A 15,735-nucleotide genomic window follows, 5' to 3' on the forward strand; every position below is an offset into this window, starting at 1 on the left:
ACTACCTAACAACCAGGCTGTAAAGGGTGGGATTTTTGCAGTTTGCTGATGTTCAGCGTGATTTGGCTAGTTTTGCCGCATATGGCTCAGGATTAATGCCTACTGGATGTTCATTGATATGCAATGATGGTATTATCACAACATGCATGAACAACAGCAAAGCTCCACCTTAGCCATACTTATTACAGCACAATTGTAGCTTGACTAATTTTTCTGTTTTTTTTTCCCTTCTCTTTTTTACACCGAAGGCAGGTCTACATTTAAAATAATTCTGTTTCACACTCTCATTGCAGGCTTGATCATGGTGTGAGTCAAAATCAGAACATGGTTTCATTTTTAGTATCTTGTTTGATTAGTTAAGGAGTATTTGGCACTTGCCACTTCATCAATCATCCGTTTTATCATATTCCCATATGAGCTATGAATCCAACAATGGAGCTATTCAGGATCTGCAGGGCTTCTTTTTGGGTCGATGATGTAGTCTGTTGGGCAATATATGGCTTCTTTACATTATTGTTCAGTTATTTGAGATTTTGAGAGCCATATCGTCACCCCCCTTTCCTCTTTCAGTCGTTACACTCAGGTTTGTGCATAAGGTCTGGGAAGAGATCATATGTTCGTAGATGATTCAGACATTCAACTCCTCTCCATTGCACAAGCTTATGGTCTTATAAAACACCAATACATAAGTAGGTGCTGGACTTGTTGATTTTGGGGGTGAGAGCAGAACTGACCTGAATTCAAGTGTCTAGGAGTCTTGAATCTGGATGCCAACTTCTTTGTTGACATATTAATATTAAACATGGGTGCATTTGGTGATAAACACTTTTGAGAAGATAAAGATAGGTGCATTTTTATCCCTACTGATAACTCATAACTTATAACAGGTTAGATCACAGTTGATGTACGCCTTGTAACAGTAAGAGAGCCTGCATCACCATTGTTAAATATGTGTGTCATATACTCGTATGTATCCCTACATTTAGAAAAAAAGTAGAACCTGCAATTTTCATCTGAAAGTCCGATTTTACATAAATTATTTGATCTTGAAAGAAGTATAGCAGAAGTTTTTTTACTGTTAAATTTGAAGGATCAAACCCAAAGTTTGCAAATGCTGTTTAGAAACTTGAAAGTTGGAAACTTGGGGTTGGATGACCCTTATGTTCCATTCTTAAATTTTAAAAAATCGTTTTAGAGAATTTTATGCTATTTTTATGTCACGTGCCCTGGTTTTTCATGTTTTGCTCATTTTAAGCCCCAAAAATGTTCTGGTTCAGTTCTGAGGAGAGCTTTTGAACATACCTTGAAATGCTAGTTGTATGGGCAGAGAGAATCGTCAAGTAAAGCTGCATTTTCAGTTAAGTTTCATTAATGTACTTCTAGTAACTGATGCTTTGTATTATTCTTAAATTTTGACTTTGTTGTATCAGAGTCAGAAGAGAATCAACTCAGATAAGGTTTATGTCCTGGTGAATTGATTGCAATGGACTTATTCCTGATAGGAGTCATGATCAGTTGGTTGTCAAGCTACAAGTCAATGCCTGCCTATGTGGTTGCATGGTAGTTGATTGGCCCCTATGTGCTTTGTTTTTCAGATTTTACTGTTGCATATTGGACTAGGCTCTCAGTAGTATTTACGCCTGTCGATCCAGTTCTACTCCTGGTGCAGTAAAACTTTAATACTGATAGCTCTTATCTTTTGCTCTTACTGTTTGTATTATATTAAGATCACTGTTTGTTAGTTGTTTTACTCTCCATTTTTTTGGGAATTTTCGACTTACAGTGTTTTTAAGTATAGTAGTATTCTGTAAATGTTTGCAGATGAGGGGCTGTTGGAACTAAGAAAAAAAAAAAAAAATGCTTGAATTCAGTGTTGACTGCCCCAAATTTGCTGCATCAGATACTGCCTGTGTTGCAGCCTGTTTCAGGTATGCAACATTGCTCAAATTCTGCTTCTGGACTCTGGAGCAGAATTCTCAAGGGATTTCTTGTTCTTTACTTCTCTGGCATTCTTTTGGTTAACAGCAACAAAAACACAGTTTATCAAACTACTTAAGCAATTAGTTTGTCTTAATTCTTAAATATTATGACAACTGGTAATTTTACTATACTCATAAGTCATTTGCATTAGCGGTTTAGCACTCCTTAAATCCTAGATCATCTCATATGCACTTGAAGCATTCTAGTCTAAAAGTCTCCTATCTCTGTAATCGAAAGACAATTCTATCTGGGTATTCTGTCCTTCCATCTGCACTATGTATATCCTTATGATTTCATTGTTATCTATGCCATTTTCTTAACTAGTTCAATATTATGATCAACCTAGCAAAACTAGCAATAAATGTTGCATTTAGCAGGCTTAGGTTGATTAGTATCGGTAAGGTCATTTAATGTAAAACTCGTATTTTGGTTTAATTTTTAATAATCAGGGTTTTATAAGGAGTGTAGGCTAGTTATATTCATTGAAGTGGTGTAATCATCAAATTTACAAAGTTGACATGTCAATAATCACTGCTTTTAGGAGGGATTAAAAGACTAACAGAGCACTACCTGTCTATTTTCCTTCCACCAATTAAAGAGTTTTTGACTTTTTCCCTTTTTCAACTACCTTTCAACCATCTTTTATGATACCCTAACTCTTTTACTCTCCCTTTTTTCTTTTGCGGTTTCATGTAGATGACCATTTCTTGTTGTCTAGAGACTTTTTCAATCTTGGTGTTTGTATATCATCACAAACCACTGCTTCCTTTAGTCACTTGTTTTGATTCGTTTTGGCCGAAATTCGGGTCCATTTCCCTTGAATATCAGGAGAAGCCTAACCTTTTATAAATGTCCACATCTTGGTTACAAGCCTCTTCTAATTATAGTTCATTACTTATAAATTCAGAATTGACTTAATGCGGAACTTTTTTTTTTCCCTTTCCTTTCCAGATAGGACAAGTATCTCTGGTGACTCCATTATCTGTCCAGGAGCACAACTGGTAAGTTCTCCCCTTACTAGTTAAAATGTTTTACCAACATAATAATCGCCGGTGCTTTGGAAACTCAATTAAGTAGGTATGCCTAGCCATGTCTGCATAAACTCAGGTTTGATGGTATGGTCGGAATTGCTTTAGTTTTATCTTAAGCACATTCATAACATATGGATAAAGCTTACTAGAAAATGTGGCTGGTGCATGATTCCCAGAGCTATATCTAGAGGTTTAAACTCTCGTGGAAGGACGACTTAGCAAAACCAACTTGTACCCAATCATCCGAACTGTACCCAATTTATTTAATCTGAAAATGACCTGACCTAAAAATCAATCTGACTGATAATTATTGATTTATCATAGTAAGTTAATTGACTATATCCCGTAATGAACAGACTTCTCTAGGAAAATTACAGTGCTAGACACAAGGTTAAAGTACCCAGACCATCAATGTTAATGTTATCTTGTTATCAACTCTGAGACCCTTCTGAATTGATCTAGAAGTGAGTCAAGTGACCATGTAACAACTAGTCTCAGAGTGACCATGCTGTTTTAGGGGTCAATTCTATACCAAGCTAAGTAATAAGAAGCATTATCCTTGTATCAGTGGTGAGATATTTTTTTAAAGATTCCTTTAGTCATAGTGTGATAGTGATGAAAGAAAATAATTCATGAAATGGTCATGTACTGTGATACTTTTTGCAAAAAATAACCATTGTTGTACCTTGGCACAAATAGTTAGCTACTTGGCTAGAGCCTAGAAAAGCCAATTGGGGATCACTCATCAAACACTTTGTAAAAAAAAAATGTTTTGCCTTCTGTGGGCCCTCTGTTCTCCTTCTGATCTAGACATCTAGCTTTTTTTTTTCTAAAAGGAGGATATATGACTGAGAAGACATCATCAGTTCTTGCATGGTTCTTAAACTATTGCGACTGATAACTTTAAGTACTACCTCCATTCATATGATTTTTGTTTAATGAACTAAACTAGAGTTAGCTTTTGGTTACAGTATTAAAAAGGAAAGATAAGATAAAATTGTCTGTCCCTAATTAGTTGCCTGACTATTCGACAATCAACTTAATTTATGTTCAAACTCCGATTATAGTTTTAACACCTCAACAACATGACTCCAAAATTCAACCAAAATAACGAAAACGACTTTGGACACTTTATAATCGTATCAAATGAGGAGACCACACCGTAGCACCAAGGGATGCCTAGAATGGAACTCTACCAAGTACCAAGATTCTTTTGCACAGTAAGAGAACATATTTGTAGCAATGGTGACTTTGATACTTTCATGTAAGAACCCAAAGTACCATAATGACCCATTTCTGTAATAATGTGTGTATTTATTATAGTAACATGCATATGCCTAAACACCCCGAAGAAGTACTAATGCAGTTTTGTTATGTATTTGCAAATGCATAACAGATACGTAGTATAAAAATATTAAAAAGTACATGGAAGAAAGAGAAAGGAGGAGAGAGATAGGTAAGTGGGACTACTATTAAATGTACTACTGAAAGCTTATATAGTACTATTGTCTATTTAGTGATACTATTTTTACAATTAGTTAGTACCACTGAATGCATATGTAGTACCACTACATGCATACATTGTACCACTGAATGTTCAATGATACTCTTTGATCATACAATGGTAGTATTGATCACCCAATGGTACTACTCTAAATTTCAAATATGCATTCAGAATATGCATTTACGTGTAATTACACCCTTTCCCCTTGTTTGCATATCTATGTGCATAACGAAACTCCATTAGGACAAGCTCTAAACACCCCTTTCCCCCTTTTATGGTTAGTTTACCAAAGTGAGGATAAATCATAAATGTGATGTAAGAAAAAACCCCTAAGAGTAGCTAAATTACATTGCTAATGTTGAAGAATCTTTTTTTCTCAATGGTAAAAGTATGTTGGTGTTGAATATGCAAGTGTTTTAAATGACTTGATTTCTCGAAGCTTATGTTGTGATTTGTTGTTGTATTTTTGAACTCTCTGTGATTAATGTATGATTAAACCGATGTGTTTTGAATGACTTGATTTCTCGAAGCTTATGTTGTCATTTGTTGTCGTATTTTATGAACTCTCTGTGATTAAAGTATGATTAAGCCGATGTGTTTTGAATGACTTGATATCTCGAAGCTTATGTTTGTGATTTGTTGTTGTATTTTTTGAACTCTCCGTGATTAATTCCGTATGATTAATTAATGTATGATTAAACCGATGTCGAAAAAAAAAGTATTGAGTGGTGGTGACTGGTGAATGGAAAAAATATGGGATTAATTTAGAGGAATTTAAGTGGGTGACAGTACCACGTGAATTGACCACTACTGTTCATGGCATCCTTATTGGCTTCATATCAACGCTAACTGCCAAAGTGTATGTGGCATTCCCTAAATTAAATCACCACCCCCCTTCTTAATACTATTTTAAAAAACTCCCAACCGAAATTTGGAAAAGAAATAAAGATACCTACTCCAAAATCCACAAAGTTAAAGTTACATTTCCATGATTAGCACATTTGACAAAGTATAGCATCCTTTGTTTTAGTTGCTTAGCCCACTACCCTTTCCTTTCTCCCTTTTCTTTTTTATTTTTTCTCAAATGCTAGTGGTGAATTTGTACCCTATTTCCTTTCAAATGCATGATAAGTATCTCCCTCGGATACACCAATAATGTCCATCCTAAGGACATTATTGTATTTTTGCGTCGGAGAAAAAAAAAACGTAACGTATTTCCTTTTATTCATGGTGGTACATGTATAACACCGCCACCTTAATACACTGCGGTCCACTTTAAAACTCTTTTAAAAGAGTGTATGATTGTAATCGGGATTTTCTTTATTTGCCCTCTCTCGGGGAGATGCTTAACATTCATCCACCCCCCACCCCTCTTAAAAGTTTATTGTGTGTTGTCCACTAGTACCATTGCACCATCCTATAGTAGCATACTATGTACTAGCCATTATGTTTTTATACTAATAATGCTAGTGGTTCTCTATCTTTACTTCATGAATTTTAATTTTGGCATTTAGCCCACTAAAAACTAACACCTTTCTAACCTCTAAGTGTTAGCATAAGTCATAAACTTTTTTTATGGTTCTATATGGGCATCTTTAGCAGCCAAAAGAGTAGATAGCCCCACATAGTAATTGTTATTCAAAGCTACCCTTAACAATAGATAGTGGGGAGAGTGGGAGGGGAATGAGCTTATGGAGAAGGAAACCAATCAAGATGATCAAAACCCCTCACCCACGAAACTCGAACAATCTCCCCGGAAACCACTGCTGGTTGGCGGCAGTAGTGGTGGTGATCGTTTGAAGAGAGATGAGTGGAGCGAAGGGGCAGTTTCTAGCTTGCTTGAAGCTTATGAATCAAAGTGGATTCTTAGGAACAGGGCTAAGCTTAAAGGGCAAGATTGGGAAGATGTAGCCAAGCATGTGTCTTCTCGTGCCAATAACACCAAGTCACCTAAGACACAGACTCAATGCAAGAATAAGATAGAGTCCATGAAAAAGAGGTATAGATCAGAGTCTGCCACTGCTGACACATCATCGTGGCCACTTTTTTCGAGACTTGATAACCTGCTGCGCGGGACTGGGGGAAGTACTGGACTACCATCAGCTCATTCATCACCAATGAAGGCCATTGCTGTGTCGAGTAATCCAGGTTTGGTATTGGAGTCAAGTCCTGTTGCACTACAGTTGCCTCCACTACCAATACCGCTGCCTGTGCCACCTCAGCAAGCACCTCCTCCCGTAGAGATTGCTCAAAACTCTCATGAGTCCAACGGAGCGGAGCCCATGGCTAAGGTTAGTAGAACTGAGACACTGAATTATGACCAACTCAATCAATTGAGCAAATTCATCTCTTTTTGTTTATATGCATTTTTTTTTTTTTTTTTTTTGTCATTTTTGTTTTCTGTCTGCTTCTTGTCACATTGGAGTAATGAAAATGCCTGCTATTTCCCTCTTCTGATAAAGACTTCTCACCCACCATGAGTCATAGATTGAGCCCAGGAAAGTAAATGATGAAAATGATGTATTTTTTATATATATATTTTTTTTTTATAGAAATGAGTTTTGGCTCTATTCACAGTAGATAATATAGAGAATTGTTTAACTAGACTGTGTTCAGACTCCTTTTTGCGGCGTTTTTTAGAACCATGTAAGTTTGGAACAGTTGAAGTCAAAACTCGAAGCCATAGTAAATAAGCCGCACAAAGCAAAACTACATTATCTAATTTCATTCTAGAAAAAATACCTGATCAACTTTTGGCCAAAATTAATTGACATGCAGTAGAATGGGTAGCTTCTGCTAGTACGATTTACTAGGCATTGGAGTTAGTTTTGTTAAAATCTACCTGTTGACAGTTGAGGCTTCCAAGTAGTTCCAACTATAATGAAGTTGGTAGGAGGGCTCATTCTTGTAATTACTGAGAGCTAAGGATAAGTTGTCTTCATTAGTCCAGAGTAAAACTTGAAAGAATATTATTAACTTCGTTATCCCACAACATTACACTATTACAGAAGCAAGGTAACAGCAGGCTCATGCAAGCAGTTTTTCGCATTTTACATTGAAAAGGTGTCGGAATTCTGTCTGCAAGCAACACAAGTTGGATATCAGCAGATGTTTGGAGCTTATGCTAGCTGAAAGTTGAAGAATTAAAGTTGTTCATGATATTAAATGAAAGGATTATTTTGAAGATTTGAACAAAGTTTGTTAATGACTAGAAAGGGCATCAATGCTAAAGCTACTATCAGCTTATCTATTTCTAATTAATTTATATCTTTTGTATGACAGGATTGTGACGAAGTAGCAGCAAAAGTTTCTGACCAAATCTCAGACAAAAACCATAATGATGATGATCACATAGAAACTGACAGCAGCACTCCTGCTCTTTATAGTGATGACAAAAATGGACCGAAGTTGAAGAAGTTGATGAAGATGAAGAGGAAAAAGCGCAGGAGAGAAGAAAATAGTAGTTGGGAAGATGTATCAGAGAGCATTCGGTGGCTGGGAGAAGCCGTGGTGCGATCTGAGCAAGTGAGGATGGACACCATGAGAGAGTTGGAAAGAATGAGGGTGGAAGCAGAAGCTAAGAGAGGGGAAATGGATCTTAAAAGAACAGAGATTATTGCAAATACCCAGCTGGAAATTGCTAGGCTTTTTGCCTCAACTACTGGGAAAAGTGTTGATTCTTCTTTGAGGATTGGAAGAAGTTAAATACCTTGTTGGTAATGTGGTAGTATATTGGATTGGGGAAGTGGCGGAGCATTCATGGTAAAACCGATTGTATCATGTACATGGTACAACCTCCCTCATTAATTTCTTCGGGGGAGTTTTAGGGGGTTGGGAAAGTAAGGGAAACTTACCATTGTTGAATCCTTAGCAAATTTAGGATAATAATAGATAACCTTGTTGAATAAGGTTTGCAAATACTCACCAAGACTTTTCCCGAATTTTATTTTTATTTTATCTTTCCCGCATCCTTAGGATTCCATACCCCACCCCCTAGATAAATAAATAAAGAAAAATGAAAAATTGCATAATAATAATTTTGAAGTGAATGTCATTAGGCCGAATAAGCCTTAAATATTATATGCGGCTAAAGTGGTATAACAAGTTGAGAAGATTAAAATGGACTCACAATGTTATATACGAGTATTAAATATTTGGAATTTTCTTTTATAACTTTTAGATTGTATTTAGTATATTCGAAATTGAATGGAGAAGGTAGATGCAATAGTTATATTCATTTGTATTGAAATTCAACTAAAATATTCAAATAATAAAAAGAGAACGCTTAAATAAATAAAGGCTTTCAAGATATTAATATTTAATTTAAATATTGAATTAGATGTTTGTTAGTTTAGATGAACTACTACGAGAGGGGGAGTGAATTGTAATAGGTTCCAGTTAGGTCAATCTTTTGCAGAATATAAAATAAAACTTAAAAGGAACTTAAAGTACACAAGCAACTTTTACGAGGAAACCTTCCACGGCCCAACTGGAAGTAAAACTTCAACCCTTTTCGGGATTTGCAAACCAAAGCTTCACTATAATAAGGCAACTCCTAGCTAGTTACAACCTATTACTCACGGACCTTTCTCACAAGTTCCTACCCGGCAACTTGCAACACTCACAAGCCACTACCCGTAAGCTTGCTACCTCACAGGTTCCTACTCGGAACCCTGCTATACTCAGCTCCACACTAGAAGCTTACTCACTGTGCACTCACAGCTATAATCGAATTATAGAGAATTCACACTCACACCCCAAAACCAATTACAACACAAAGACTCACTCTAATATATTATTGGAAAGCCACACATGAAACCCAAAATCAAAATGATAAAGCTTAAACCTTTGGCAAACTTACTCTTAAGCACTTAGTGGTTTTCACGCTAAAACTCTCACTTCACTTCGAAGAACTTCTTCCTTATTTATAGAAGACGTCAACTAGCAAAGTAGGGTTTTGATAAAATGATAAGTTAAAGATAAATCAGAATTTCAAACTTATCATATTAAAACAGATTTCAAGTAAACTTAATTTTGTTTTTAAAGAAAACCTTTTCTTAGTCAAATTCGTTTTTTATAAAAGATAGAGTTTTATATGAAAAAGATAAAACCAAGTAAAACAGATTTTAAAAGATAAAATCAATTAAATTCTTTTTCATAAACTCAAGATAATCTTTTACAAATTAATTAGCTTGCCAAGCTTTATCTGATTTCTAATAAGTCTCATGCATATCAATCAATTATATATTTACATCAACCCTAAATAACAAACTTATCTTTAATACAACCTAAGTTATGAAGTTCATCATTTGATTGATATCTCGAGCTTTGCATTGGTTCTTGATTCTTGAAGTCACGTTCTAGCATTACACTAGAACTCGCAGACCAAGTCATTACAACTTGCAGTCATTCATATCCAGCATTACACTGGAACTCGCAGACCAAGTCTTGTTGGAACTTGCTGTCATGCTTCTGTTAGGAAGCTCTTAATATGTTCCTGTTAGGGAACACCTTGTAGTTCCATCTAGCTTTGTTCAGAGAATTTCTTTCTGGAACTCTTTTTCTGATCTTACTTGCCATCCTTAGTCTTCTTAAGTTCCTCTGTTCCAAACCTCACTTCAACTCCCAAAGTTTACTCATTCTACAAACATCAAAACACTAGAAAACTCTTATTAGATAGAAGTTTGCTTAATCGTCAACATCATCATCAAAACCTCTTAAGGGTCAACAATGTCAAAGGATAATATCTACTCCCTAGAGTTGTTCATAATTAAACAAATGCATACTTAGGGCCTAAACAGGCACATGTACTTGTAGTTTTCATTAAAATAATAATAAAAAAAAATAAAAATAAAATGCTAAAGTGATATTTGCATGTTTAGGCTCTAAGTAAGCATTTGATGCATGTCTTTGATCCCTCAACAAATTATCTCACTCTTGCTAAGCATTTGCTATCATAAATAGTGGCGGATCTAGGATTTCCGAGATGGTGAGTCACTATCAATTATTGATCACTTGTGAAAGTACAAAAAAAAATTCCAAATTTTGTTCACAATTAATTTCAATCCAAAAATTATATTAAAAAAAATTATATTTCACCAATTGATTTCAATCCAAAAATAGGACACAAAAATCTATATTAAAACCAAATAGTACTTAAAAATTCAATCTTACAAGTCGAAAGTACTACAAATAACATTTTTGTATGATTTTCTACTTAATTGATGAGCTTTGGGGGAAAATATTAAAATTGGTTGCACACATATTGGATATAAATAGAAGCAAAATTTATTAAATTTTTTTTTTAAGAAAAGTGAGATAACTTAAGAGATCGGTTATTAAATATAACCGGCATTTGTCATTAAAATCCCAATTTAAATCTTAGAATCTTACGATTTTACGATTCATTTATGTTATACGATTCGATTTATGATTCTACCCAATTTTACATATTTTTCTTAACTAGAGAAATTCATAAAAGTTTGAAACATGCCTATACAGTTATTTATGAATATATATGGTCAATTATTGGTTGTTTGATGGGTAAACAACTATTTTCTATTAATAATTAGATTTCAAACTCATAATTTAAATATATTAAATTAATTTGGATATGACGTCTTGATTATGCATGTCGGTAGAATATTACAATTCTACGATTCGATTTTACGATTCGATTATGAGAGCCGATTCAAAGTAGAATCCGGATTTTAATAACTTTGTCAATCTCTTTAATTATAAAAGAAAGCAGCGCAAAACTCATGAAATGCAATAGTAGCATCAAAGAGACACGTTACCTAAATAACCGGTCTCTTTGATATTTTTTTTTTAAAAAAAAAAAACACTGGGCACAATGCAAAGCTCTTGAAAATGCAATAGCAGCATCAAAGAGACCGGTTATCTCTATTAACAGGTCTCTTTGATATTTTTTTTGGAAAAATTGCAAAAAATATTACAAGCTTTGGATCGTTTTTTTTTAAATAATACAACCTTTAGATTATACATAAATATTACAACATTTTGGGGTGTTAATTTTAAACAAGACAAAAAACTTACAACCTATTAAACTGGTTACCCATAACACGTGTCATCACGTAATTGGTCTAATTATTAAATTTGATTATATATATAATATATATATATATATATATATATATATATATATATATATATATATATAATATATATATATATATATATATATATTATATATATATATATATATATATATAATTGATTATTTTAGATTTTTATTATTAAATAAAAAAACAAAAAATAAACCCCCTCTTAACCCCAACAACCACCACGGCATCCCCTTCCCCGGCGAACAAACCGTCCCAACCACATCAAATTGCAGCGGAACGCGCAGCCACATCAACCCGCTGCCACCAATCAGCACCCCAATTGCAACAATCAGTAGCAGCCCGGAATCTTAAGCGGCGTCACATTACAGCAACCTGAACCACCATCGCCACCAATTCTCACATCACAGCCACCCTCACCGCTGCAGCAACCACGCCACCGCAGTCCAACTTTGCTTCTCTACCTCACAGCCCGCACACACCAAGGCCGCAACCCGCTCAATCACCTCACGCTACCACCAACAACCACCCGCCATCTCCAATTCACAAGTCCACAATTGCAGCGGCAACCACCAATCACAATCGCACCAAAAACCGCCCAGCCACTGCAATTCAAACCGCAGCAACCTGCCGCCATAAACGCACCTCAAGAAGCCCCAATTTTAGCCAATTTCGACTCAATTTGAAGAACCCATGGCTGCTATTCGGCCCCTCAATTAAGCCTCAATTGATTTGGTGCTGCTCGGTGTGGTGATTATCGATGTTTGGGAAAAGAAGGGGTGGGTTTCTTGGTGTTTCGATGGGTTTCGTGGTGGCTGCGGGGGATTAGGGTGGGTTTCATGGTGGTTGGGAAGGAAAGGAGGTTGACTTCGTGTTGCCTAGGGGAGGTTTGTGGTGGGGAGCGGCGGTTATTTGGGTTTGGGATATGAAATGGGTGAGTTACGGGGTGTTTTGGTGGTTTTTGTGGTGGTTGCAAGTGTTAGAATGTCGGGGTGGTGGTGGTTGACTGCATGCCATTGATGTGGAGAAAAAGGAGGAGAGAAGTTGAAAAAAAACAAAAACTAAAAAAGCTCAACAAATAATAAAGAAACACGTGTCCCATTAACCTGTAAAAACAAGTTATCAACCGGTTTTTGCCTATTTAAAATTAACACCCCCAAAAATTGTAATATTCATGCATAATTCAAAGGTTGTATTATTTAAAAACAACAGCCCAAATGTTGTATTATTTTTTGCAATTTTTCCTATTTTTTTTTTTTTTAAAAAAAAAATCTTTAATTAACTCCAACTTTAAAGGTTTAAGATTTTGACCATGTCTAATTGTTTATACATTAGCTAGAAAACACTTGATAATTTAAACCAATGCACGATTAATGAAGTGAAATGGTTAAAGTAGTGCATTAGAGACCGCATAAAATGTAAGTGAGTAACACTTATTAGCAAAGTGGACGTATAGTAATTATACTTTAATAAAATATTTTATATAGATTAGTATATTTGAGTGATAATCTACATTTAATATATCTATTAAAAAAAAAAACTAAAGATCAATTTTTTTTTTATTTTTACTAGTGAGTCACGTGCACCATTGTGCACATAAATAGGTCCGCCCCTGATCACAAACTCACAAGTTGAAGTTGCTCACTCACTACACGAAACCACCAAATTGACAACGGTTCAAACCCCCCCAAAGGCAACGGTTTTGAACCGTTGAGTATTTGAGGGTTGCCAAATCCAAAAAAATTGGCAACGGTTCAAAACCGTTGCCAACTGAAGCAATTGGCAACGGTTAACCGTTGTCATTGACCATGGCGCCTTTATTTTTTTTTTTTTTAAATAATTGGCAACGGTTAACTGTTGCCAATTGGTTGAGTTGGCAACGGTTAACCGTTGCCAAAGCCAATGGCGCGCTTTTTTTTTTTTTTTTTTTTTAAACATTGGCAACGGTTAACCGTTGCCAATGACCTGTATTGTTTTTTTTTTTGGCTGCACTAATATTGACCTGTTTTTTGTTTTTTTTTTTTTGGCTGCACTAATATTGACCTGTTTTTTTTTTTTTGGCTGCAATATTATTATTAATAATAATAATTATTATTATTATTATTATATATGATAATAGTAACAATAATTAGTAACATTAATAACAAAACATAAATAATTAAAATAATAACAATCGCAAGAGATGATATAAATTAGAAAAATGTTTCATGTATAGTACATAATTAATAAGCTAAGGCTAGGATTGATGAAGAGATGATATAGTACAAAAATGTATGACGATATTTACAAATTAAATGTGATGTAGGTCGCCAACATCTCCCGAATTACATGGAGTTCCTCGCTCGTGTATGGAATTCCCGTTTGCCCCTTGCAAAACTTAGAATACAAAAAACGTGAGTTAGTAGAAGTGAAATAATAATAATTGGGGTTAGTTATAGGTGTCTAATGCTTGAGATTACAAGAAAAGAGCAAGTAAGAGGTTTTGGGACGCAATTTCAACCAAAATGGCTCAAGTAAGGCCATTTTGGCTACTAGGATGCCTATTTTCTATATTTCTTGTCTATTGAACTCATAACTAGTTAAAACATGTCATTATCACTTAGTTATAGGTGACTAATGCTTGAGATTACAAGAAAAGAGCAAGTAAGTGGTTTTGGGACGCAATTTCAACCAAAATGGCTCAAGTAAGGCCATTTTGGCTACTAGGATGCCTATTTTCTATATTTCTTGTCTATTGAAATCATAACTAGTTAAAACATGTCATTATCACTTAGTTATAGGTGACTAATGCTTGAGATTACATGAAAAGAGCAAGTAAGTGGTTTTGGGACGCAATTTCAACCAAAATTGCTCAAGTAAGGCCATTTTGGCTACTAGGATGCCTAATTTCTGTATTTCTTGTCTATTGAACTCATAACTAGTTAAAACATGTCATTATCACTTAGTTATAGGTGACTAATGCTTGAGATTACAAGAAAAGAGCAAGTAAGTGGTTTTGGGACGCAATTTCAACCAAAATGGCTCAAGTAAGGCCATTTTGGCTACTAGGATGCCTATTTTCTATATTTCTTGTCTATTGAAATCATAACTAGTTAAAACATGTCATTATCACTTAGTTATAGGTGACTAATGCTTGAGATTACATGAAAAGAGCAAGTAAGTGGTTTTGGGACGCAATTTCAACCAAAATGGCATACCTCTTCAAGCTGACGTGTGTCTGTACAATGACTCATCACTATGTCATACATGAATCTCATCACGTATAGGCCACAGTCAACTCCGTTTTCCTGTTGTGCGCACTAGCATGAGGAACAAAGCACATGAATCAAAATGCATAGCAAATAAGCAACATCTTAAGCATTGTAAAGTAAGAAAATCACAACATCATGGGTGAATTACCTTGGGTGCTTTCCATGTAGGACCTCGAGGAGATCGAGGATTTATCTTCTTCATGGTACTACAAAAAATCAAAGTAATAAGTTCAAATTTGACTAGTATAATCAATACATATGAGTTAAGATATGAAAAATGAATAATCAGAAGTGAAACAAACTAGATGCTTACTTTTGCAGTATGGACCTCACGAGGCGCTTTCTTACTTGAGGTAACCGAGCAGAATCAAAGTAGAAGATTGTGTTACTGGAAACACAAATCACAAGTAGGGTCCAATGATAACTACACACGAGACAAACAAATCAATAGTTAGCCTATTACAACAAATAAACTGGGAAAACAAATGAACTTGACTAGCATAATCAGACGTACTCCTCATAGTATGGGACGAATATGAACTTGTCTCCCGCACTCACTGATTGCCTGATACCCCGTTCAGCATAGTATAACACGTCAGCGGAGTTGCCTAAGATTCTAGTAGTGGACATCTGCTCAGGGCACAACCACCCAACTTGACAAGGAGATTCAAGCTCCCATATTTGCTCCTGGAGTGCTCTGCATGCATGATAACACAATGTTAATCGAAAACCAAACGACAAACACCACTAAACTGAATAATATAAATTGAGTATCAGTTGAATTACCTCATGGATATTTGAATGAGGGAAATGTTAAGCATTGCACCACTTAGAAATTCCTTCACATCTTCTTTGAATAGCCATGCTGTTGCATCATCATCGTAGTG

The 15,735-nt window shown here is 35.2% G+C and overlaps 1 protein-coding gene across 1 annotated transcript; it reads left to right on the forward strand.

Moving 5' to 3' along the window:
• The first annotated feature begins 5,442 nt into the window (after positions 1-5,442).
• LOC110738405 (trihelix transcription factor ASIL2-like) lies at positions 5,443-8,595 on the forward strand. The gene is made up of 2 exons (XM_021918794.1): positions 5,443-6,806; positions 7,798-8,595. The coding sequence occupies exons 1-2, from the start codon at positions 6,207-6,209 to the stop codon at positions 8,218-8,220; spliced, it is 1,023 nt and encodes a 340-aa protein (XP_021774486.1). The 5' UTR covers positions 5,443-6,206; the 3' UTR covers positions 8,221-8,595.
• Positions 8,596-15,735: the final 7,140 nt, after the last annotated feature.

The sequence above is a fragment of the Chenopodium quinoa genome, unplaced genomic scaffold (assembly GCF_001683475.1).
Source record: "Chenopodium quinoa cultivar QQ74 unplaced genomic scaffold, ASM168347v1, whole genome shotgun sequence".
In the NCBI taxonomy this organism is placed as follows: domain Eukaryota; kingdom Viridiplantae; phylum Streptophyta; class Magnoliopsida; order Caryophyllales; family Amaranthaceae; genus Chenopodium; species Chenopodium quinoa.